The sequence below is a fragment of the Oncorhynchus mykiss genome, chromosome 23, assembly GCF_057628025.1.
Source record: "Oncorhynchus mykiss isolate SJ-2025 chromosome 23, ASM5762802v1, whole genome shotgun sequence".
NCBI classification, from domain to species: Eukaryota; Metazoa; Chordata; class Actinopteri; order Salmoniformes; family Salmonidae; genus Oncorhynchus; species Oncorhynchus mykiss.
In genome coordinates, this window is record NC_143044.1 from 62,295,688 (window position 1) to 62,319,641 (window position 23,954).

A 23,954-nucleotide genomic window follows, 5' to 3' on the forward strand; every position below is an offset into this window, starting at 1 on the left:
AGCATCAAGCGTAGTAACTGCTGTCTCTGTCTATAGCATCAAGCGTAGTAACTGCTGTCTCTGTCTATAGCATCAAGCGTAGTAACTACTGTCTCTGTCTATAGCATCAAGCGTAGTAACTACTGTCTCTGTCTATAGCATCAAGCGTAGTAACTACTGTCTCTGTCTCTGTCTATAGCATCAAGCGTAGTAACTGCTGTCTCTGTCTATAGCATCAAGCGTAGTAACTACTGTCTCTGTCTATACTATCAAGTGTAGTAACTACTGTCTCTGTCTCGGTCTATAGCATCAAGCGTAGTAACTACTGTCTCTGTCTATAGCATTAAGTGTAGTAACTACTGTCTCTGTCTCTGTCTATAGCATTAAGTGTAGTAACTACTGTCTCTGTCTATAGCATTAAGTGTAGTAACTGCTGTCTCTGTCTCTGTCTATAGCATCAAGCGTAGTAACTGCTACATGGTGTGGGCTGGAGAGAGTACGAGTCCTGGTCAGGGCCGGAACAACAACGGTCTGGAGATTGGATGTCTGGTGGACACAGTTAACGGACTGCTAACCTTCACTGCCAACGGGAAGGAGCTCAGCACGTACTACCAGGTGGAGACACAGCTCTGTTACCACATGGTCATCAACCTCCTATTGCTACATTTACATGATAGTCATTTAGCAGACGGTCTGATCCAGAGTCACTTACAGTCAGTGAGTCATTTAGCAGACGCTCTGATCCAGAGTCACTTACAGTCAGTGAGTCATTTAGCAGACGGTCTGATCCAGAGTCACTTACAGTCAGTGAGTCATTTAGCAGAAGCTCTGATCCAGAGTCACTTACAGTCAGTGAGTCATTTAGCAGACGCTCTGATCCAGAGCCACTTACAGTCAGTGAGTCATTTAGCAGACGGTCTGATCCAGAGTCACTTACAGTCAGTGAGTCATTTAGCAGACGCTCTGATCCAGAGCCACTTACAGTCAGTGAGTCATTTAGCAGACGCTCTGATCCAGAGCCACTTACAGTCAGTGAGTCATTTAGCAGACGCTCTGATCCAGAGTCACTTACAGTCAGTGAGTAATTTAGCAGACGGTGTGATCCAGAGCCACTTACAGTCAGTGAGTCATTTAGCAGACGCTCTGATTCAGAGTCACTTACAGTCAGTGAGTCATTTAGCAGACGCTCTGATCCAGAGTCACTTACAGTCAGTGAGTCATTTAGCAGACGCTCTGATTCAGAGCCACTTACAGTCAGTGAGTCATTTAGCAGACGCTCTGATCCAGAGTCACTTACAGTCAGTGAGTCATTTAGCAGACGGTCTGATCCAGAGTCACTTACAGTCAGTGAGTCATTTAGCAGACGCTCTGATCCAGAGTCACTTACAGTCAGTGAGTCATTTAGCAGACGCTCTGATCCAGAGTCACTTACAGTCAGTGAGTCATTTAGCAGACGCTCTGATTCAGAGTCACTTACAGTCAGTCTGATCCAGAGTCACTTACAGTCAGTGAGTCATTTAGCAGACGGTCTGATCCAGAGTCACTTACAGTCAGTGAGTCATTTAGCAGACGCTCTGATCCAGAGTCACTTACAGTCAGTGAGTCATTTAGCAGATGGTCTGATCCAGAGTCACTTACAGTCAGTGAGTCATTTAGCAGACGCTCTGATCCAGAGTCACTTACAGTCAGTGAGTCATTTAGCAGATGGTCTGATCCAGAGTCACTTACAGTCAGTGAGTCATTTAGCAGACGCTCTGATCCAGAGTCACTTACAGTCAGTGAGTCATTTAGCAGACGCTCTGATCCAGAGTCACTTACAGTCAGTGAGTCATTTAGCAGACACTCCTTGCTGACAATGTGGACCATGTACAGTCGTAGCCAAAAGTTTTGAGAATGACGCAAATGTAATTTTCACAAAGTTTTCTGCTTCAGTGTCTAGATATTTTTGTCAGATGTTACTATGGAATACTGAAGTATAATTACAAGCATTTCATAAGTGTCGAAGGCTTTTATTGACAATTACATGAAGTTGATGCATAGAGTCACTATTTGCAGTGTTGACCCTTCTTTTTCAAGACCTCTGCAATCTGCCCTGGCATGCTGTCAATTAACTTCTGGGCCACATCCTGACTGATGGCAGCCCATTCTTGCATAATCAATGCTTGGAGTTTGTCAGAATTTGTGGGGTTTTGTTTGTCCACCCGCCTCTTGAGGATTAACCACAAGTTCTCAATGGGATTAAGGTCTGGGGAGTTTCCTGGCCATGGACCCAAAATATTGATGTTTTGTTCCTCGAGCCACTTAGTTATCACTTTTTCCTTATGGCAAGGTGCTCCATCATGCTGGAAAAGGCCTTGTTCATCACCAAACTGTTCCTGGATGGTTGGGAGAAGTTGCTCTCGGAGGATGTGATGGTACCATTCTTTATTCATGGCTGTGTTCTTATGCAAAATTGTGAGTGAGCCCACTCCCTTGGCTGAGAAGCAACCCCACACATGAATGGTCTCAGGATGCTTTACTGTTGGCATGACACAGGACTGATGGTAGCGCTCACCTTGTCTTCTCCGGACAAGCTTTTTACCGGATGCCCCAAACAATCGGAAAGGGGATTCATCAGAGGAAATGACTTTACCCCAGTCCTCAGCAGTCCAGTCCCTGTACCTTTTGCAGAATATCAGTCTGTCCCTGATGTTTTTCCTGGAGAGAAGAGGCTTTTTCTTTGCTGCCCTTCTTGACACCAGGCCATCTCCAAATGTCTTCGCCTCACTGTGCGTGCAGATGCACTCACACCTGCCTGCTGCCATTCCTGAGCAAGCTCTGTACTGGTGGTGCCCCGATCCAACAGCTGAATCAACTTTAGGAGACGGTCCTGGGGCTTTCTTGGGCACCCTGAAGCCTTCTTCACAACAATTGAACCACTCTCCTTTAAGTTCTTGGTGATCTGATATGGTTGATGGTTGGTTGATTTAGGTGCAATCTTACTGGCAGCAATATATAGTAGTGTACTATATAGGGAATAGGGCCCTGGTCAACAGTAGTGTTCTATATAGGGAATAGGGCTCTGGTCAACAGTAGTGTTCTATATAGGGAATAGGGTTCTGGTCTAAAGTAGTGCTCTATATAGGGAATAGGGCCCTGGTCAACAGTAGTGTTCTATACAGGGAATAGAGCTCTGGTCAACAGTAGTGTTCTATATAGGGAATAGGGCTCTGGTCAACAGTAGTGTTCTATATAGGGAATAGGGCTCTGGTCAACAGTAGTGTTCTATATAGGGAATAGGGCTCTGGTCAACAGTAGTGTTCTATATAGGGAATAGGGCTCTGGTCAACAGTAGTGTTCTATATAGGGAATAGGGCCCTGGTCAACAGTAGTGTTCTATATAGGGAATAGGGCTCTGGTCAACAGTAGTGTTCTATATAGGGAATAGGGCTCTGGTCAACAGTAGTGTTCTATATAGGGAATAGGGCTCTGGTCAACAGTAGTGATCTATATAGGGAATAGGGTTCTGGTCTAAAGTAGTGCTCTATATAGGGAATAGGGTGTGATTTATCCATGTCCTGTGTTTTAATAGCTGTGTCTCTGTGTTCTCTCTCTGCAGGTGGAGCCCAGTACCAAGCTGTTCCCTGCTGTGTTCGCTCAGGCCACCAGCCCCAGCATCTTTCAGTTTGAACTAGGACGTATTAAGGTGAGTTTGAGGGAGGAACAGGACACACTATTACTGCTCTGTACTGACAGGATGGAGAGTGGGCGTCTACACATAGGGCTCAGATATGCGCTACCTGGGAAAAGTCAACGTGGAGCTGTCTCTCTCCACTGGCTTTGGAAGGTTATGAGGTTTGTCTGTCTATGTAGGCCTCTGAATGGCTTTCTTTGGTCGGTGCACCACTGATGAGACCTCGGTGTACTTCACGTACCTGTCTCTGCATCAGATCAGGTTCTTCTTAAAACCACACACTAAGGGAACGTCACCCACAAAGCTACTGTCTCTGTGGGACTCTACAGACCACTACGGTAGCTCCAGGACTCTGACCTCTACATCTAGCTCCAGGACTCTGACCTCTACAGTAGCTGTAGCTCCAGGACTCTGATCTCTACAGTAGCTCCAGGACTCTGACCTCTACAGTAGCTCCAGGACTCTGATCTCTACAGTAGCTCCAGGACTCTGACCTCTACAGTAGCTCCAGGACTCTGACCTCTACAGTAGCTCCAGGACTCTGACCTCTACAGTAGCTTCAGGACTCTGACCTCTACAGTAGCTCCAGGACTCTGACCTCTACAGTAGCTCCAGGACTCTGACCTCTACAGTAGCTCCAGGACTCTGACCTCTACAGTAGATCCAGGACTCTGGCCTCTACAGTAGATCCAGGACTCTGACCTCTACAGTAGCTCCAGGACTCTGACCTCTACAGTAGCTCCAGGACTCTGATCTCTACAGTAGATCCAGGACTCTGATCTCTACAGTAGCTCCAGGACTCTGACCTCTACAGTAGATCCAGGACTCTGACCTCTACAGTAGATCCATGACTCTGGCCTCTACATTAGCTCCAGGACTCTGATCTCTACAGTAGCTCCAGGACTCTGATCTCTACAGTAGATCCAGGACTCTGACCTCTACAGTAGCTCCAGGACTCTGATCTCTACAGTAGCTCCAGGACTCTGATCTCTACAGTAGATCCAGGACTCTGACCTCTACAGTAGCTCCAGGACTCTGATCTCTACAGTAGCTCCAGGACTCTGACCTCTACAGTAGATCCAGGACTCTGACCTCTACAGTAGATCCATGACTCTGGCCTCTACATTAGCTCCAGGACTCTGATCTCTACAGTAGCTCCAGGACTCTGATCTCTACAGTAGATCCAGGACTCTGACCTCTACAGTAGCTCCAGGACTCTGATCTCTACAGTAGCTCCAGGACTCTGATCTCTACAGTAGCTCCAGGACTCTGACCTCTACAGTATATCCAGGACTCTGATCTCTACAGTAGCTCCAGGACTCTGACCTCTACAGTATATCCAGGACTCTGACCTCTACAGTATATCCAGGACTCTGACCTCTACAGTAGCTCCAGGACTCTGATCTCTACAGTAGCTCCAGGACTCTGATCTCTACAGTAGCTCCAGGACTCTGACCTCTACAGTATATCCAGGACTCTGACCTCTACAGTAGCTCCAGGACTGTAAAGCCTGTTGTATGTTTCAATCCAAGTATTTATTTATATGTTTGATTTATTTTTAAATGTCACGCAAAAAAATAGATCACCACTTTTTGTAGGAGGTACAGTTATGTAAAGCCGTAGTTTGACCTTTGAAAGAGTGATGAAGTGAATTATGTCCCTAACCCACAATCCTCCATTACTTTCTCTATCAGAATATCATGCCCCTGTCACCGGGACTGTTTAAGAATGAGAGGAGGAACTCCTGTCCCCTCCCCTCACCTCCCAGAACCTAACCCTAAACCTGTCTGTTTCTATGTTACTAGAACGTCATGCCCCTGTCAGCGGGACTGTTTAAGAGTGAGAGGAGGAACTCCTGTCCCCAGTGTCCTCCCAGGCTGCATGTCCAGTTCCTGACCCCGGTGCTGTGGAGCAGGGTACCCAACCACTTCCTCAAGGTGGATGTATCCCGGGTCAACGACCGCCATGGCTGGCTGGTCAGCTGCTCTGAACCGCTCCAGTTCATGTCCCTGCATATACCTGAGGAGAACAGGTGATGACCCTGCCCTGTCCCACTCGTCAGGAGTGAGGAAGGGCTTTAAATATAGCACAACAATATCTGTCAATTTAACTACCTATAGATTATAGATTATAGATTTTTAAATGTCTTATTAGAAATTAGTGCAGCGGTTAACGATTGCAGAGAAGGGGAACGATAGCAGAAAGGGGAACGATAGCAGAGAAGGGGAACGATAGCAGAAAAGGGGAACGATAGCAGAAAAGGGGAACGATAGCAGAACAGGGGAATGATAGCAGAAAAGGTGAACGATAGCAGATCAGGGGAACGATAGCAGATCAGGGGAACGATAGCAGAGAAGGGGAACGATAGCAGAGAAGGGGAACGATAGCAGAAAAGGGAACGATAGCAGAGAAGGGGAATGATAGCAGAAAAGGGGAACGGTAGCAGAACAGGGGAACGATAGCAGAAAAGGGGAACGATAGCAGAAAAGGGGAACGATAGCAGAACAGGGGAACGATAGCAGAGAAGGTGAACGATAGCAGAGAAGGTGAACGATAGCAGAGAAGGTGAACGATAGCAGAGAAGGGGAACGATAGCAGAGAAGGGGAACGATAGCAGAGAAGGGGAACGATAGCAGAAAAAGGGAACGATAGCAGAAAAGGGGAACGATAGCAGAAAAGGGGAACGATAGCAGAGAAGGGGAACAATAGCAGAGAAGGGGAACGATAGCAGAGAAGGGGAACGATAGCAGAGAAAGGGAGTGATAGCTTAAAAGGGGAGTGATAGCAGAAAAGGGGAACGATAGCAGAAAAGGGGAACGATAGCTGAGAGGGGGAACGATAGCAGAAAAGGGGAACGATAGCAGAAAAGGGGAACGATAGCAGAAAAGGGGAACGATAGCAGAAAAGTGGAACGATAGCAGAAAAAGGGAACGATAGCAGAAAAGGTGAACGATAGCAGAACGTAATGTATGAGAAGCAATAAAATGTTGTTGCAATCAGGAAGTTCCTCACTAAGGTGTATGTCAGTTTAACCTTCTGTGTCTCACTCCTCCTCCTCCTCCTCCTCTTCCTCTACCGCGCCCCTTCATTCTCCCCTCCTCCTCTACCTCTCTCCTCCTCCCCCTCCTCCGCCTCCTCTACCTCTCCCCCTCCCCCTCTTCCTCTACCTCTCTCTTCCTCCCCCTCCTCCTCCTCTACCTCTCCCCCTCTTCCTCCTCCTCCTTCTCCTCTTCCTCCTCCACCTCCCCCTTGTCATCCTCCTCCCCCTACTCTTCCTCCTCCTCATATTCCTCCTCCTTTTCCTCCTCTTCCTCCCCCTTGTCATCTTCCTCCTCTTCCTCCTCCCCTTGTCATCTTTCTTCCCCTCCTCGTCCTCCTCCCCCTCTCCTCCTCTTCCTCCTCTCTCCTCCTCCTCCTCCTCCTCCTCCTCCCCAGGTCAGTTGATATCCTGGAGTTGACTGAGCAGAAGGATCTGTTGAAGTTCCACTACCATACTCTGAGGTTGTACTCTGCTGTGTGCGCTCTGGGGAACAACCGTGTGGCCCACGCCCTCTGCTCCCACGCCGACGAGGCACAGCTGCTCTACGCCATAGAGAACAAGTACATGCCTGGTCTCCTCAGGACTGGATACTACGACCTGCTCATAGACATCCACCTCAGGTAGCTAGCCCACAGGTTAGAGAGTTGGGCCAGGAACCGGAATGTTGCTAGTTTTTCAGTTTTTGCCTAAAATTACATACCCATATCTAACTGCCTGTAGCTCAGGACCTGAAGCAAGGATATGCATATTCTTGGAACCGTTTGAAAGGAAACACTTAAAAGTTTTTGGAAATGTGAAATGAATGTAAGAGAATATAACACATTAGATCTGGTAAAACATAATACAAAGAAAGAAACAACCGTTCTATTTTTTTTGTACCATCATCTCTGAAATGCAAGAGAAAGGCCATAATGCATTATTCCAGCCCAGATGCAATTTAGCTGTTGGCCACTAGATGGCAGCAGTGTATGTGCAAAGGTTTAGACTGATCCAATGAACCATTGCATTTCTGTTCAAAATGTTGTATCAAGACTGCCCAAATGTACCTAATTGGTTTATTAATAACTTTTCTTGTTCATAACTGTGCACTCTCCTCAAACAATAGCATGGTATCATTTCCCTGTAATAGCTGATGTAAATTGGACAGTGCAGTTAGATTAACAAGATTTAATCTTTCTACCCATATCAGATATGTCTATGTCCTGGGAAATGTTCTTGTTACTTACAACCTCATGCTAATCGCATTAGCCTATGTTAGCTCAACCTCATGCCAATCACATTAGCCTATGTTAGTTCAACCTCATGCTAATCACATTAGCCTATGTTAGTTCAACCTCATGCTAATCACATTAGCCTATGTTAGTTCAACCTCATGCTAATCACATTAGCCTATGTTAGTTCAACCTCATGCTAATCACATTAGCCTATGTTAGTTCAACCTCATGCTAATCACATTAGCCTATGTTAGTTCAACCTCATGCTAATCACATTAGCCTATGTTAGCTCAACCTCATGCTAATCACATTAGCCTACGTTAGTTCAACCTCATGCTAATCGCATTAGCCTACGTTAGTTCAACCTCATGCTAATCACATTAGCCTACGTTAGTTCAACCTCATGCTAATCACATTAGCCTACGTTAGCTCAACCTCATGCTAATCGCATTAGCCTACGTTAGTTCAACCTCATGCTAATCACATTAGCCTACGTTAGTTCAACCTCATGCTAATCGCATTAGCCTACGTTAGCTCAACCGTCCGGTGGGGGGGGCACCGATCTGTAGAGATCCTTATTAAGTCCCGGTTGATGAAAAAATGGATACTGAACTGGCTACAGGTGGGCTGCTGGTGTCAGATCTACCACTGTGCCCTTGAGCAAGGCACTTACCCACCACAACATGCTCTACATCCAGGGGTTCTTCTCATAGTGTGGGGGTAAAAAGGCAGAGGATTCATTCCTGTTCTAACCAAATCAAATCAAATCTAACCAAATGGACAATAAACCGATTTCTTCTATCCTCAGTACCTATGCAACGGCGCGACTCATGATGAACAATGAATACATCGTCCCCATGACGGACGAGACCAAGTCCATCACTCTGTTCCCCGACGAGACCAAGAAGCACGGCCTGCCGGGGATCGGCCTGAGCACCTCTCTCCGCCCCAGAATGCACTTCTCCTCCCCCTCCTTCATCTGCAGCGGAGCCGACTGCTTCCAGTTCAGCCCCGAGTTTCCCCTGGACGTCCTGAAGACCAAGACCATAGAGATGCTGACGGAGGCGGTGAGCGAGGGGAGTCTACACGTCAGAGATCCTATAGGGGGCAGCACCGAGTTCCTGTTCGTTCCTCTCATTAAGTTGTTCTATACCTTACTGATCATGGGAGTGTTCCATAACGGAGACCTGAAGAACATTCTACAGCTGATAGAACCCAGCGTGTTCTCAGAGGGAGGGGACACGCCCGCGGACACGCCCCCGGACACGCCCGAGAGTGATGTCACTAAGGGAGGAAGAGGAGGGGAGGGGCCTGGAGGAGAGGAGAGGACGGGGAAGGTGCCTAAAGGACTGCTCCAGATGAAACTCCCAGAGCCTGTCAAACTGCAGGTACATAAAACACACTGGACATGATATTTGCAAATCAAATCAAATGGTATTTGTCACATGCTGACTGAAATGCTGACTTACCTCATTGTTAACAGGACTGTATCTCTCTAGATGTGCTGCCTGCCTGCAGAGTACTCGTTTTTAACCGGACTGTGTCTCTCTAGATGTGCTGCCTGCTGAGTACCCGTTGTTAACCGGACTGTGTCTCTCTAGATGTGCTGCCTGCAGAGTACTCGTTGTTAACAGGACTGTGTCTCTCTAGATGTCCTGCCTGCAGAGTACTCGTTGTTAACAGGACTGTGTCTCTCTAGATGTGCTGCCTGCAGAGTACTCGTTGTTAACAGGACTGTGTCTCTCTAGATGTCCTGCCTGCAGAGTACTCGTTGTTAACAGGACTGTGTCTCTCTAGATGTGCTGCCTGCAGAGTACTCGTTGTTAACAGGACTGTGTCTCTCTAGATGTCCTGCCTGCAGAGTACTCGTTGTTAACAGGACTGTGTCTCTCTAGATGTCCTGCCTGCAGAGTACTCGTTGTTAACAGGACTGTGTCTCTCTAGATGTGCTGCCTGCAGAGTACTCGTTGTTAACAGGACTGTGTCTCTCTAGATGTCCTGCCTGCAGAGTACTCGTTGTTAACAGGACTGTGTCTCTCTAGATGTCCTGCCTGCAGAGTACTCGTTGTTAACAGGACTGTGTCTCTCTAGATGTCCTGCCTGCAGAGTACTCGTTGTTAACAGGACTGTGTCTCTCTAGATGTCCTGCCTGCAGAGTACTCGTTGTTAACCAGACTGTGTCTCTATAGATGTGCTGCCTGCCTGCAGAGTCCTCATTGTTAACAGGACTGTATCTCTCTAGATGTGCTGCCTGCCTGCAGAGTACTCGTTGTTAACAGGACTGTGTCTCTCTAGATGTGCCACCTGCTCCAGTACCTGTGTGACTGTCAGGTGCGCCACCGTATCGAGGCGGTGGTGGGCTTCAGCGATGACTTCGTGGCTCATCTCCAAGACAACCAGCGGTTCCGCTATAACGAGGTCATGCAGGCGCTCAACATGTCGGCTGCCCTGACTGCCAGGAAGACCAAAGAGTTCAGATCTCCTCCTCAGGAACAGGTAGATCAATCAGTCAGTCTGTCAGTCAGTCAGTCAATCAATCAGTCAGTCAGCCAGTCAGTCAGTCAATCAGTCAGTCAATCAGCCAGTCAGTCAGTCAGTCAATCAGTCAGTCAATCAATCAGTCAATCAGTCAGTCAATCAGTCAGTCAGTCAATCAGTCAGTCAGTTAGCCAGTCACTCAATCAGTCAGTCTGTCAGTCAATCAGCCAGTCAGTAAATCAGTCAGTCATCCAGTCAATCAATCAGTCAGTCAATCAGTCAGTTAGCCAGTCATTCTGTCAGTGGGTCAGTCAGTCAATCAGCCAGTCAGTCATTCAGCCAGTCAGTCAGTCAGTCAATCAGTCAGTCAATTAGCCAGTCAGTCAGTCAATCAGTCCGTCAGTCAATTAGCCAGTCAGTCAGTCAGCCAGTCAATCAATCAGTCAATCAGTCAGTCAATCAGTCAGTCAGTCAGTCAATCAGTCAGTCAATCAGTCAGTCAGTCAGTCAATCAGTCAGTCAGTATGTCAGTCAGTCTGTCAGTCAATCAGCCAGTCAATCAATCAGTCAGTCAATCAATAAATCAGTCAGCCAGTCAATCAGTCTGTCAATCACCCAGTCAGTCAGTCAGTCAATCAGCCAGTCAGTCAATCAGCCAGTCAATCAGCCAGTCAGTCAGTCAATCAGCCAGTCAGTCAAATCAATCAGTCAGTCAATCAATCAATCAGTCAGCCAGTCAATCAGCCAGTCAGTCAATCAGCCAGTCAATCAATCAGTCAGTCAATCAATCAGTCAGCCAGTCAATCAGCCAGTCAGTCAATCAGACAGTCAATCAGCCAGTCAGTCAGTCAGTCAATCAGCCAGTCAGTCAGTCAATCAGTCAGTCAGTCAATCAGTCCTGTCAGTCAATCGATCAATCAGTCAGTTAGTCAGTCAATCAGCCAGTCAGTAAGTCAGCCAGTCAGCCAGTCAGTGAATATCTTTATACTATCTTACATCTTTATCTGGTTATCCAGATGTTTCGTCTGTAGGTCTACAGATGATCATACTATGAACAAACTATCTGTTGACCAGTACCGCCTGCTACGGTTATGGTTAGGATTAGAATTCGGATTAGAATTCGGATTAGAATTCGGATTAGGATTAGGGTAAAGTTTAGGGTTTGAATAAGTGTTAGGGTTTGAATAAGGGTTAAGTTTAGGGTTTGGATACGGGTTAAGGTTATGGTTTGAATAAGGGTTAGGGTTTGAATAAGGGTTAGGGTAAGGGTTTGAATAAGGGTTAGGGTTATGGTTTGAATAAGGGTAAGGGTTAAGGTTAGGGTTTGAATAAGGGTTAGGGTTTGAATAAGGGTTAGGGTTAGGGTTTGAATAAGGGTTAGGGTAAGGGTTAGGGTTAGGGTTTGAATAAGGGTTAGGGTAAGGGTTAAGGTTAGGGTTTGAATAAGGGTTAGGGTTTGAATAAGGGTTAGGGTTAGGGTTTGAATAAGGGTTAGGGTAAGGGTTAAGGTTAGGGTTTGAATAAGGGTTAGGGTTTGAATAAGGGTTAGGGTTAGGGTTTGAATAAGGGTTAGGGTTAGGGTTTGAATAAGGGTTAGGGTAAGGGTTAAGGTTAGGGTTTGAATAAGGGTTAGGGTTTGAATAAGGGTTAGGGTTAGGGTTTGAATAAGGGTTAGGGTAAGGGTTAAGGTTAGGGTTTGAATAAGGGTTAGGGTTTGAATAAGGGTTAAGGTTAGGGTTTGAATAAGGGTTAGGGTAAGGGTTAAGTTTAGGGTTTGAATAAGGGTTAGGGTTTGAATTAGGGTTAGGGTTAGGGTTAGGGTTTGAATAAGGGTTAGGGTTTGAATAAGGGTTAGGGTTAGGGTTAAGTTTAGGGTTTGAATAAGGGTTAGGGTTTGAATAAGGGTTAAGGTAAGGGTTAAGGTTAGGGTTTGAATAAGGGTTAGGGTAAGGGTTAAGGTTATGGTTTGAATAAGGGTTAAGGGTTTGAATAAGGGTTAAGGTTAGGGTTAGGATAAGGTTAGGGTTACGATAGGGTTAGGGTTTGGTTAAGGTTAAGGTTTGGATAAGGTTAGGATAAGGTTAGGGTTACGATAGGGTTAGGGTTTGGTTAAGGTTAAGGTTTGGATAAGGGTTAAGGTTAGGGTTAGTAGTTAGTTGAAATGTTACTGATAGTCTGTAGAGTATCTACAATGGACTTTCCAGATAAAACATTACCCAAGTATCTTCTGTTAAAGGAAGCTCTTTCACCAGTTTGTTAAAGGAAGCTCTTTCACCAGTCTGTTAAAGGAAGCTCTTTCACCAGTTTGTTAAAGGAAGCTCTTTCAGCAGTCTGTTAAAGGAAGCTCTTTCATCAGTCTGTTAAAGGAAGCTCTTTCACCAGTCTGTTAAAGGAAGCTCTTTCACCAGTCTGTTAAAGGAAGCTCTTTCACCAGTCTGTTAAAGGAAGCTCTTTCACCAGTCTGTTAAAGGAAGCTCTTTCACCAGTCTGTTAAAGGAAGCTCTTTCATCAGTCTGTTAAAGGAAGCTCTTTCATCAGTCTGTTAAAGGAAGCTCTTTCACCAGTCTGTTAAATGAAGCTCTTTCACCAGTCTGTTAAAGGCACCAGTCTGTTAAAGGAAGCTCTTTCACCAGTCTGTTAAAGGAAGCTCTTTCACCAGTTTGTTAAAGGAAGCTCTTTCACCAGTTTGTTAAAGGAAGCTCTTTCACCAGTCTGTTAAAGGAAGCTCTTTCACCAGTCTGTTAAAGGAAGCTCTTTCACCAGTCTGTTAAAGGAAGCTCTTTCACCAGTCTGTTAAAGGAAGCTCTTTCATCAGTCTGTTAAAGGAAGCTCTTTCACCAGTCTGTTAAAGGAAGCTCTTTCATCAGTCTGTTAAAGGAAGCTCTTTCACCAGTCTGTTAAAGGAAGCTCTTTCACCAGTCTGTTAAAGGAAGCTCTTTCACCAGTCTGTTAAAGGAAGCTCTTTCACCAGTCTGTTAAAGGAAGCTCTTTCATCAGTCTGTTAAAGGAAGCTCTTTCATCAGTCTGTTAAAGGAAGCTCTTTCACCAGTCTGTTAAATGAAGCTCTTTTACCAGTCTGTTAAAGGCACCAGTCTGTTAAAGGAAGCTCTTTCACCAGTCTGTTAAAGGAAGCTCTTTCACCAGTTTGTTAAAGGAAGCTCTTTCACCAGTTTGTTAAAGGAATACTTAACCAATCAGGGCCGTGAGTTTGTTGAGCAGGTTGGTACCGTTCAGTGATGTTCTCCTCTCAGATCAACATGCTGCTGAGCTTTAAGGACGAGAAGGTGGACTGTCCCTGTCCAGAACACATCAGAGAACAGCTTGTAGACTTCCATGAGGACCTGATGACACACTGTGGTATGTCTGTTTACCACTGTAGCACTGGGACACCTCCCATTTAGTTTCTTTACCATAACCAGGCCAGCCAAGAACAGCTCGGCTCGGCTCAGTTTGGGCTCAGTTGTAAAGCTTCATTGAAGTCATTACCCAGGCCAGCCAAGTACAGCTCGGCTCGGCTCGCTTTGGCTCAGTTGTAAAGCTTCAGTGAAGTCATTACCCAGGCCAGCCAAGTACAGCTCGGCTCAGTTTGGGCTCAGTTGTAAAGCTTCAGTGAAGTCATTACCCAGGCCAGCCAAGTACAACTCGGCTCAGTTTGGGCTCAGTTGTGAGCTTCATTGAAGGCATTACCCAGGCCAGCCAAGAACAGCTCGGCTCGGTTTGGCTCAGTTGTAAAGCTTCATTGAAGTCATTACCCAGGCCAGCCAAGAACAGCTCGGCTCGGTTTGGCTCAGTTGTAAAGCTTCATTGAAGTCATTACCCAGGCCAGCCAAGTACAGCTCGGCTCGGTTTGGCTCAGTTGTGAGCTTCATTGAAGTCATTATGGTGACCTTGAATTCATATCTTAACTGTATTAAACCCAGTAGTTAGTTGACTTTGAATTCATATCTTAATGGTATTAAACCCAGTAGTGTGTTGACCTTGAATTCATATCTTAGCGTTATTAAACCCAGTAGTGAGTTGACCTTGAATTCATATCTTAACGGTATTAAACCCAGTAGTGTGTTGACCTTGAATTCATATCTTAACGGTATTAAACCCAGTAGTGAGTTGACCTTGAATTAATCTCTTAACGGTATTAAACCCAGTAGTTAGGTGACCTTGAATTAATCTCTTAACGGTATTAAACCCAGTAGTTAGGTGACCTTGAATTAATCTCTTAACGGTATTAAACCCAGAGTTAACACGCTACCTGTCCTTCTGTCGTCAGGCATAGAGATCGACGAGGACAAGCTGAACGAGGCAGACAGTGACTTCACCATCCGAGGAAGACTCATGTCTCTGGTGGAGAAGGTGGTCTACCTGAAGAAAAAGATGACTTTCATGCCGAAGAACAAGAAGAAAGATAAGAAACCCAGTAAGCCTTCTCTCTGTAGGACACAGTGTTTACGGACAGCCTTCTCTAGGTAGGACACAGTCTAGCATCAGGTATGAGTTGATTAGACAGCACTAACAGATCTGGCATCAGGTATGAGTTGATTAGTCAGCACTAACAGATCTAGCATCAGGTATGAGTTGATTAGACAGCACTAACAGATCTAGCATCAGGTATGAGTTGATTAGACAGCACTAACAGATCTGAGATCAAGTATGAGTTGATTAGACAGCACTAACAGATCTAGCATCAGGTATGAGTTGATTAGACAGCACTAACAGATCTAGCATCAGGTATGAGTTGATTAGACAGCACTAACAGATCTGGCATCAGGTATGAGTTGATTAGACAGCACTAACAGATCTAGCATCAGGTATGAGTTGATTAGACAGCACTAACAGATCTGGCATCAGGTATGAGTTGATTAGACAGCACTAACAGATCTGGCATCAAGTATGAGTTGATTAGTCAGCACTAACAGATCTAGCATCAGGTATGAGTTGATTAGACAGCACTAACAGATCTGAGATCAAGTATGAGTTGATTAGACAGCACTAACAGATCTGGCATCAGGTATGAGTTGATTAGACAGCACTAACAGATCTGAGATCAAGTATGAGTTGATTAGACAGCACTAACAGATCTAGCATCAGGTATGAGTTGATTAGACAGCACTAACAGATCTGAGATCAAGTATGAGTTGATTAGACAGCACTAACAGATCTGGCATCAGGTATGAGTTGATTAGACAGCACTAACAGATCTGAGATCAAGTATGAGTTGATTAGACAGCACTAACAGATCTAGCATCAGGTATGAGTTGATTAGACAGCACTAACAGATCTGGCATCAGGTATGAGTTGATTAGACAGCACTAACAGATCTGAGATCAAGTATGAGTTGATTAGACAGCACTAACAGATCTAGCATCAGGTATGAGTTGATTAGACAGCACTAACAGATCTGAGATCAAGTATGAGTTGATTAGACAGCACTAACAGATCTAGCATCAGGTATGAGTTGATTAGACAGCACTAACAGATCTGAGATCAAGTATGAGTTGATTAGACAGCACTAACAGATCTGGCATCAGGTATGAGTTGATTAGACAGCTGGTCCTTTTCTGGGTCTGTCTGTCTGTCTCTGTTTGTCTGTCTCTCTCTCTCTCTCTCTCTCTCTCTCTGTGTGTCTCTGTGTGTCTGTCTGTGTCTCTGTCTGAATAGAGAGAGTAGACCATTTGTCCTTGTCCCAGTGCTTTGCTGTGTGTCTGACCGCGGTGCGTTGCCTCCGGTCCTTCAGGCACGTTGCAGCAGCTGATCAGTGAGACCATGGTACGCTGGGCCCAGGAGAGCATCATGGAGGACCCAGAGCTGATCAGAGCCATGTTTGTCCTACTCCACCGTCAGTACGACGGCATCGGGGGCCAGGTCCGGGCCCTGCCCAAGGCCTACACCATCAACTCAGTCTCCGTGGAGGACACCATCAAACTGCTGGCGTCACTGGGACAGATCAGATCGCTGTTGTCTGTACGCATGGGGCGTGAGGAGGAGAAACTGATGATCAGAGGGCTGGGGTAAGGGCTCTACCATACACACTACACACTACATACTACACACTACATACTACACACTACACACTAGATACTACATACTACACACTACACACTACATACTACATACTACACACTACATACTACATACTACACACTACATACTACACACTACACACTAGATACTACATACTACACACTACATACTACACACTACACACTAGATACTACACACTACAAACTACACACTACATACTACATACTACATACTACACACTACACACTAGATACTACATACTACACACTAGATACTATATACTACATACTACACACTACACACTAGATACTACATACTACACACTACATACTACACACTACACACTAGATACTACACACTACATACTACACACTACATACTACATACTACATACTACACACTACACACTAGATACTACATACTATATACTACATACTATATACTACATACTATATACTACATACTACATACTACATACTACACACTAGATACTACATACTACACACTACATACTACACACTACACACTAGATACTACACACTACATACTACACACTACATACTACATACTACATACTACACACTACACACTAGATACTACATACTATATACTACATACTATATACTACATACTACATACTACATACTATATACTACATACTATATACTACATACTATATACTACATACTACATACTACACACTACATACTACATACTACATACTACACACTACACACTAGATACTACATACTACACACTAGATACTATATACTACATACTACACACTACACACTAGATACTACATACTACACACTACATACTACACACTACACACTAGATACTACACACTACATACTACACACTACATACTACATACTACATACTACACACTACACACTAGATACTACATACTACACACTACACACTAGATACTACATACTACACACTACATACTACACACTACACACTAGATACTACATACTACACACTACACACTAGATACTACATACTATATACTATATACTACATACTACATACTACATACTATATACTACATACTATATACTACATACTACATACTACATACTACATACTACACACTACACACTACATACTAACCCTTCATCATGGGGCGTGAGGAGGAGAAACTGATGATCAGAGGGCTGGGGTAAGGGCTCTACCATACACACTACACACTACATACTACACACTACATACTACACACTACACACTAGATACTACACACTACATACTACACACTACATACGACATACTACATACTACACACTACACACTACATACTACACACTACACACTGCATACTACTACTACATACTAAACACTACATACTACACACTACATACTATATACTACTACATACTACACACTACATACGACATACTACATACTACACACTACACACTACATACTACACACTACACACTGCATACTACTACTACATACTACACACTACATACTACACACTACATACTATATACTACACACTACATACGACATACTACATACTACACACTACACACTACACACTACATACTACACACTACATACTACACACTACACACTAGATACTACACACTACATACTACACACTACATACGACATACTACATACTACACACTACACACTACATACTACACACTACACACTGCATACTACTACTACATACTACACACTACACACTACACACTGCATACTACTACTACATACTACACACTACACACTACACACTACACACTACACACTGCATACTACTACTACATACTACACACTACATACGACATACTACATACTACACACTACACACTACATACTACACACTACATACTACATACTACACACTACACACTAGATACTACACACTACATACTACACACTACATACGACACACTACATACTACACACTACACACTACGTACTACACACTACACACTGCATACTACTACTACATACTACACACTACATACTACACACTACATACTATATACTACTATATACTACACACTACATACGACATACTACACACTACACACTACACACTACACACTACATACTACATACTACATACTACACACTACACACTAGATACTACACACTACATACTACACACTACATACGACATACTACACACTACACACTACATACTACACACTACACACTGCATACTACTACTACATACTACACACTACATACTACACACTACATACTATATACTACTACATACTACACACTACATACGACATACTACATACTACACACTACACACTACATACTACACACTACACACTCCACACTACACACTACACACTACATACTACACACTACATACTACACACTACACACTAGATACTACACACTACATACTACACACTACATACGACATACTACATACTACACACTACACACTACATACTACACACTACACACTGCATACTACTACTACATACTACACACTACACACTACACACTACATACTATATACTACTACATACTACACACTACATACGACATACTACATACTACACACTACACACTACATACTACACACTACACACTCCACACTACACACTACACACTACATACTACACACTACATACTACACACTACACACTAGATACTACACACTACATACTACACACTACATACGACATACTACATACTACACACTACACACTACATACTACACACTACACACTGCATACTACTACTACATACTACACACTACACACTACACACTACATACTTTATACTACTATATACTACACACTACATACGACATACTACATACTACATACTACACACTACATACGACATACTACATACTACACACTACACACTACATACTACACACTACACACTGCATACTACTACTACATACTACACACTACATACTAACCCTTCAGCATGGGGCGTGAGGAGGAGAAACTGATGATCAGAGGGCTGGGGTAAGGGCTCTACCATACACACTACACACTACATACTACACACTACACACTAGATACTACACACTAGATACTACATACTACACACTACACACTAGATACTACACACTACATACTACACACTACATACTACATACTACATACCACACACTACACACTAGATACTACACACTACATACTACACACTACACACTAGATACTACACACTACATACTACACACGACATACTACATACTACATACTACACACTAGATACTACACACTACACACTAGATACTACACACTACATACTACACACTACATACTACATACTACATACTACATACTACACACTACACACTAGATACTACACACTACATACTATATACTACTATATACTACATACTACATACTACACACTACACACTAGATACTACACACTACATACTACACACTACACACTACATACTACACACTACACACTACATACTACACACTACACACTGCATACTACATACTACACACTACATACTATATACTACTATATACTACATACTACATACTACACACTACACACTACACACTAGATACTACACACTACACACTACATACTACATACTACATACTACATGCTACACACTACACACTAGATACTACACACTACATACTACATACTATATACTACTATATACTACATACTACATACTACATACTAGATACTACACACTACATACTACACACTACACACTACACACTATATACTACATACTACATACTACATACTAGATACTACACACTACATACTACACACTACACACTAGATACTACACACTACACACTAGATACTACACACTACATACTACACACTACACACTACACACTAGATACTACATACTATATACTACTATATACTACATACTACATACTACATACTACATACTACACACTACACACTACACACTAGATACTACACACTACATACTACACACTACACACTACATACTACACACTACACACTACATACTACACACTACACACTGCATACTACATACTACACACTACATACTATATACTACTATATACTACATACTACATACTACACACTACACACTACACACTAGATACTACACACTACACACTACATACTACATACTACATACTACATGCTACACACTACACACTAGATACTACACACTACATACTACATACTATATACTACTATATACTACATACTACATACTACATACTACACACTGCATACTACATACTACATACTACACACTACACACTACATACTACACACTACACACTGCATACTACATACTACACACTACATACTGTATACTACTATATACTACATACTACATACTACATACTAGATACTACACGCTACATACTACACACTACACACTACACACTAGATACTACACACTACACACTACACACTACACACTACATACTACACACTACACACTACATACTACACACTACACACTACATACTAGATACTACACACTACATACTACACACTACACACTACATACTATATACTACATACTACATACTACATACTACACACTACACACTACATACTACACACTACACACTACATACTACACACTACACACTACACACTACATACTAACTGGGGTAAGGGCTCTACACTACACACTACTTGTTTACCTGCCTGTCTCTTGGTCTGGTCTCTCTACAGAGACACAACAAGGTGTTCTATCAGCATCCTAACCTGATGAGAGCTCTGCTTGATTACCTGCCTGTCTCTTGGTCTGGTCTCTCTACAGAGACATCATGAACAACAAGGTGTTCTATCAGCATCCTAACCTGATGAGAGCTCTGCTTGTTTACCTGCCTGTCTCTTGGTCTGGTCTCTCTACAGAGACATCATGAACAACAAGGTGTTCTATCAGCATCCTAACCTGATGAGAGCTCTGCTTGTTTACCTGCCTGTCTCTTGGTCTGGTCTCTCTACAGAGACACAACAAGGTGTTCTATCAGCATCCTAACCTGATGAGAGCTCTGCTTGTTTACCTGCCTGTCTCTTGGTCTGGTCTCTCTACAGAGACACAACAAGGTGTTCTATCAGCATCCTAACCTGATGAGAGCTCTGCTTGATTACCTGCCTGTCTCTTGGTCTGGTCTCTCTACAGAGACACAACAAGGTGTTCTATCAGCATCCTAACCTGATGAGAGCTCTGCTTGATTACCTGCCTGTCTCTTGGTCTGGTCTCTCTACAGAGACACAACAAGGTGTTCTATCAGCATCCTAACCTGATGAGAGCTCTGCTTGTTTACCTGCCTGTCTCTTGGTCTGGTCTCTCTACAGAGACATCATGAACAACAAGGTGTTCTATCAGCATCCTAACCTGATGAGAGCTCTGCTTGTTTACCTGCCTGTCTCTTGGTCTGGTCTCTCTACAGAGACACAACAAGGTGTTCTATCAGCATCCTAACCTGATGAGAGCTCTGCTTGTTTACCTGCCTGTCTCTTGGTCTGGTCTCTCTACAGAGACACAACAAGGTGTTCTATCAGCATCCTAACCTGATGAGAGCTCTGCTTGTTTACCTGCGTGTCTCTTGGTCTGGACTCTCTACAGAGACACAACAAGGTGTTCTATCAGCATCCTAACCTGATGAGAGCTCTGCTTGTTTACCTGCGTGTCTCTTGGTCTGGTCTCTCTACAGAGACATCATGAACAACAAGGTGTTCTATCAGCATCCTAACCTGATGAGAGCTCTGCTTGTTTACCTGCCTGTCTCTTGGTCTGGTCTCTCTACAGAGACACAACAAGGTGTTCTATCAGCATCCTAACCTGATGAGAGCTCTGCTTGTTTACCTGCCTGTCTCTTGGTCTGGTCTCTCTACAGAGACATCATGAACAACAAGGTGTTCTATCAGCATCCTAACCTGATGAGAGCTCTGCTTGTTTACCTGCCTGTCTCTTGGTCTGGTCTCTCTACAGAGACATCATGAACAACAAGGTGTTCTATCAGCATCCCAACCTGATGAGAGCTCTGGGAATGCATGAGACTGTCATGGAGGTGATGGTTAACGTGCTGAGTGGAGGGGAATCCAAGGTAACTGCTCATAAGGGTGTGTGTGTGTGTGTGTGTGTGTGTGTGTGTGTGTGTGTGTGTGTGTGTGTGTGTGTGTGTGTGTGTGTGTGTGTGTGTGTGTGTGTGTGTGTGTGTGTGTGTGTGTGTGTGTGTGTGTGTGTGTGCTGCTTGAAGGAGGGTTTATTTTTTTCTAATTCAATTTGTTCCATCTGTGTATTTTTAATCAGTTTTGATCAGTTTTTATCTAGCATCAGGTTCAACCAGTCCCTATAACCCTTCACCATGTAAAAGGCCAAACTGATCCCAGATCAGCACTCTGAGCTGCGTTGGGCCCAGATGTGATTGATAGTTTATTGATGTCATGTCCCGTTCACTTTGTAACACTTCTAACGTCACTTCCTGTCCCGTTCAGTTTTAAAAAAATGTTTACCCCTTTTTCTCCCCAATTTCGTGTTATCCAATTGTTGTAGTAGCTACTATCTTGTCTCATCGCTACAACTCCCGTACGGGCTTGGGAGAGACGAAGGCTGACTGTCATGCGTCCTCCGATACACAACCCAACCAGCCGTACTGCTTCTTAACACAGCGCGCATCCAACCCGGAAGCCAGCCGCACCAATGTGTCGGAGGCTACACCGTGCACCTGGCAACCTTGGCTAGCGCGCACTGCGCCCGGCCCGCCACAGGAGTCGCTGGTGCGCGATGACACAAGGAGATCCCTACCGACCAATCCCTCCCTAACCCGGACGACGCTAGGCCAATTGTGCGTCGCCCCACGGACCTCCCGGTCGCGGCCGGTTACGACAGAGCCTGGGCGCGAACCCAGGGACTCTGATAGCACAGCTGGCGCTGCAGTACAGCGCCCTTAACCACTGCGCCACCCGGGAGGCCACTGTGTAACATTTCTAATGTCACTTCCTGTCCCGTTCACTGTGCAACATTACTAACGTCACTTCCTGTCCCGTTCACTGTGTAACATTACTAACGTCACTTCCTGTCCCGTTCACTGTGTAACATTACTAACGTCACTTCCTGTCCCGTTCACTGTGTAACATTGGAAAGCAAAGTAAACTAAGTAAAACAGCTTTGGCTTGTCTGTTCCAGGAAATCACCTTCCCTAAGATGGTGGCCAACTGCTGTCGTTTCCTGTGTTACTTCTGTCGCATCAGTAGACAGAACCAGAAAGCCATGTTCGACCACCTCAGCTACCTGCTGGAGAACAGCAGCGTCGGGCTTGGTGAGTGTCTAAAATGGCTCCCTATTCACTACGTCGTGCTCTACTGCTGACCAGAGACGAAAGGATTTACAGTGAAAGTAGGGCACTTTCTATGCTGGATGCAGCCGTTGTCTTTCCATTTGTATCTGATGAGGTCTGGGGTGCTTTGGTATGCTCCATAGGTTTTAACTGACGCTTTAGCTTGCTGGAGATAATGGTGTGTGTGTGTGTGTGTCTCTCTCCCTCTCTGTGTGTGTTGCCCTCCTTGTCTCTCTGTGTGTCTCTCTCGCTCTCTCTGTGTGTGTCTCCCTCTCTGTGTGTGT

At 44.3% G+C, this 23,954-nt stretch overlaps 1 protein-coding gene across 9 annotated transcripts in view; it reads left to right on the forward strand.

Moving 5' to 3' along the window:
* ryr2a (ryanodine receptor 2a (cardiac)) overlaps positions 1-23,954 on the forward strand; it is a 368,722-nt gene that overhangs the window by 139,091 nt on the left and 205,677 nt on the right. For all 9 annotated transcript variants that reach the window (XR_016491186.1, XR_016491187.1, XM_090217869.1 and 6 more), the window contains 11 exons: positions 435-594; positions 3,578-3,664; positions 5,458-5,684; positions 7,088-7,312; positions 8,715-9,294; positions 10,202-10,402; positions 13,636-13,741; positions 14,652-14,798; positions 16,116-16,389; positions 22,323-22,437; positions 23,520-23,652. Coding sequence is in view for 7 of the 9 variants with exons in the window: in XM_090217869.1 (XP_090073995.1) it covers positions 435-594; positions 3,578-3,664; positions 5,458-5,684; positions 7,088-7,312; positions 8,715-9,294; positions 10,202-10,402; positions 13,636-13,741; positions 14,652-14,798; positions 16,116-16,389; positions 22,323-22,437; positions 23,520-23,652 (2,255 nt within the window). In the remaining 2 variants the exon portion in view is untranslated. The remainder of the gene's footprint in view (positions 1-434; positions 595-3,577; positions 3,665-5,457; positions 5,685-7,087; positions 7,313-8,714; positions 9,295-10,201; positions 10,403-13,635; positions 13,742-14,651; positions 14,799-16,115; positions 16,390-22,322; positions 22,438-23,519; positions 23,653-23,954) is intronic.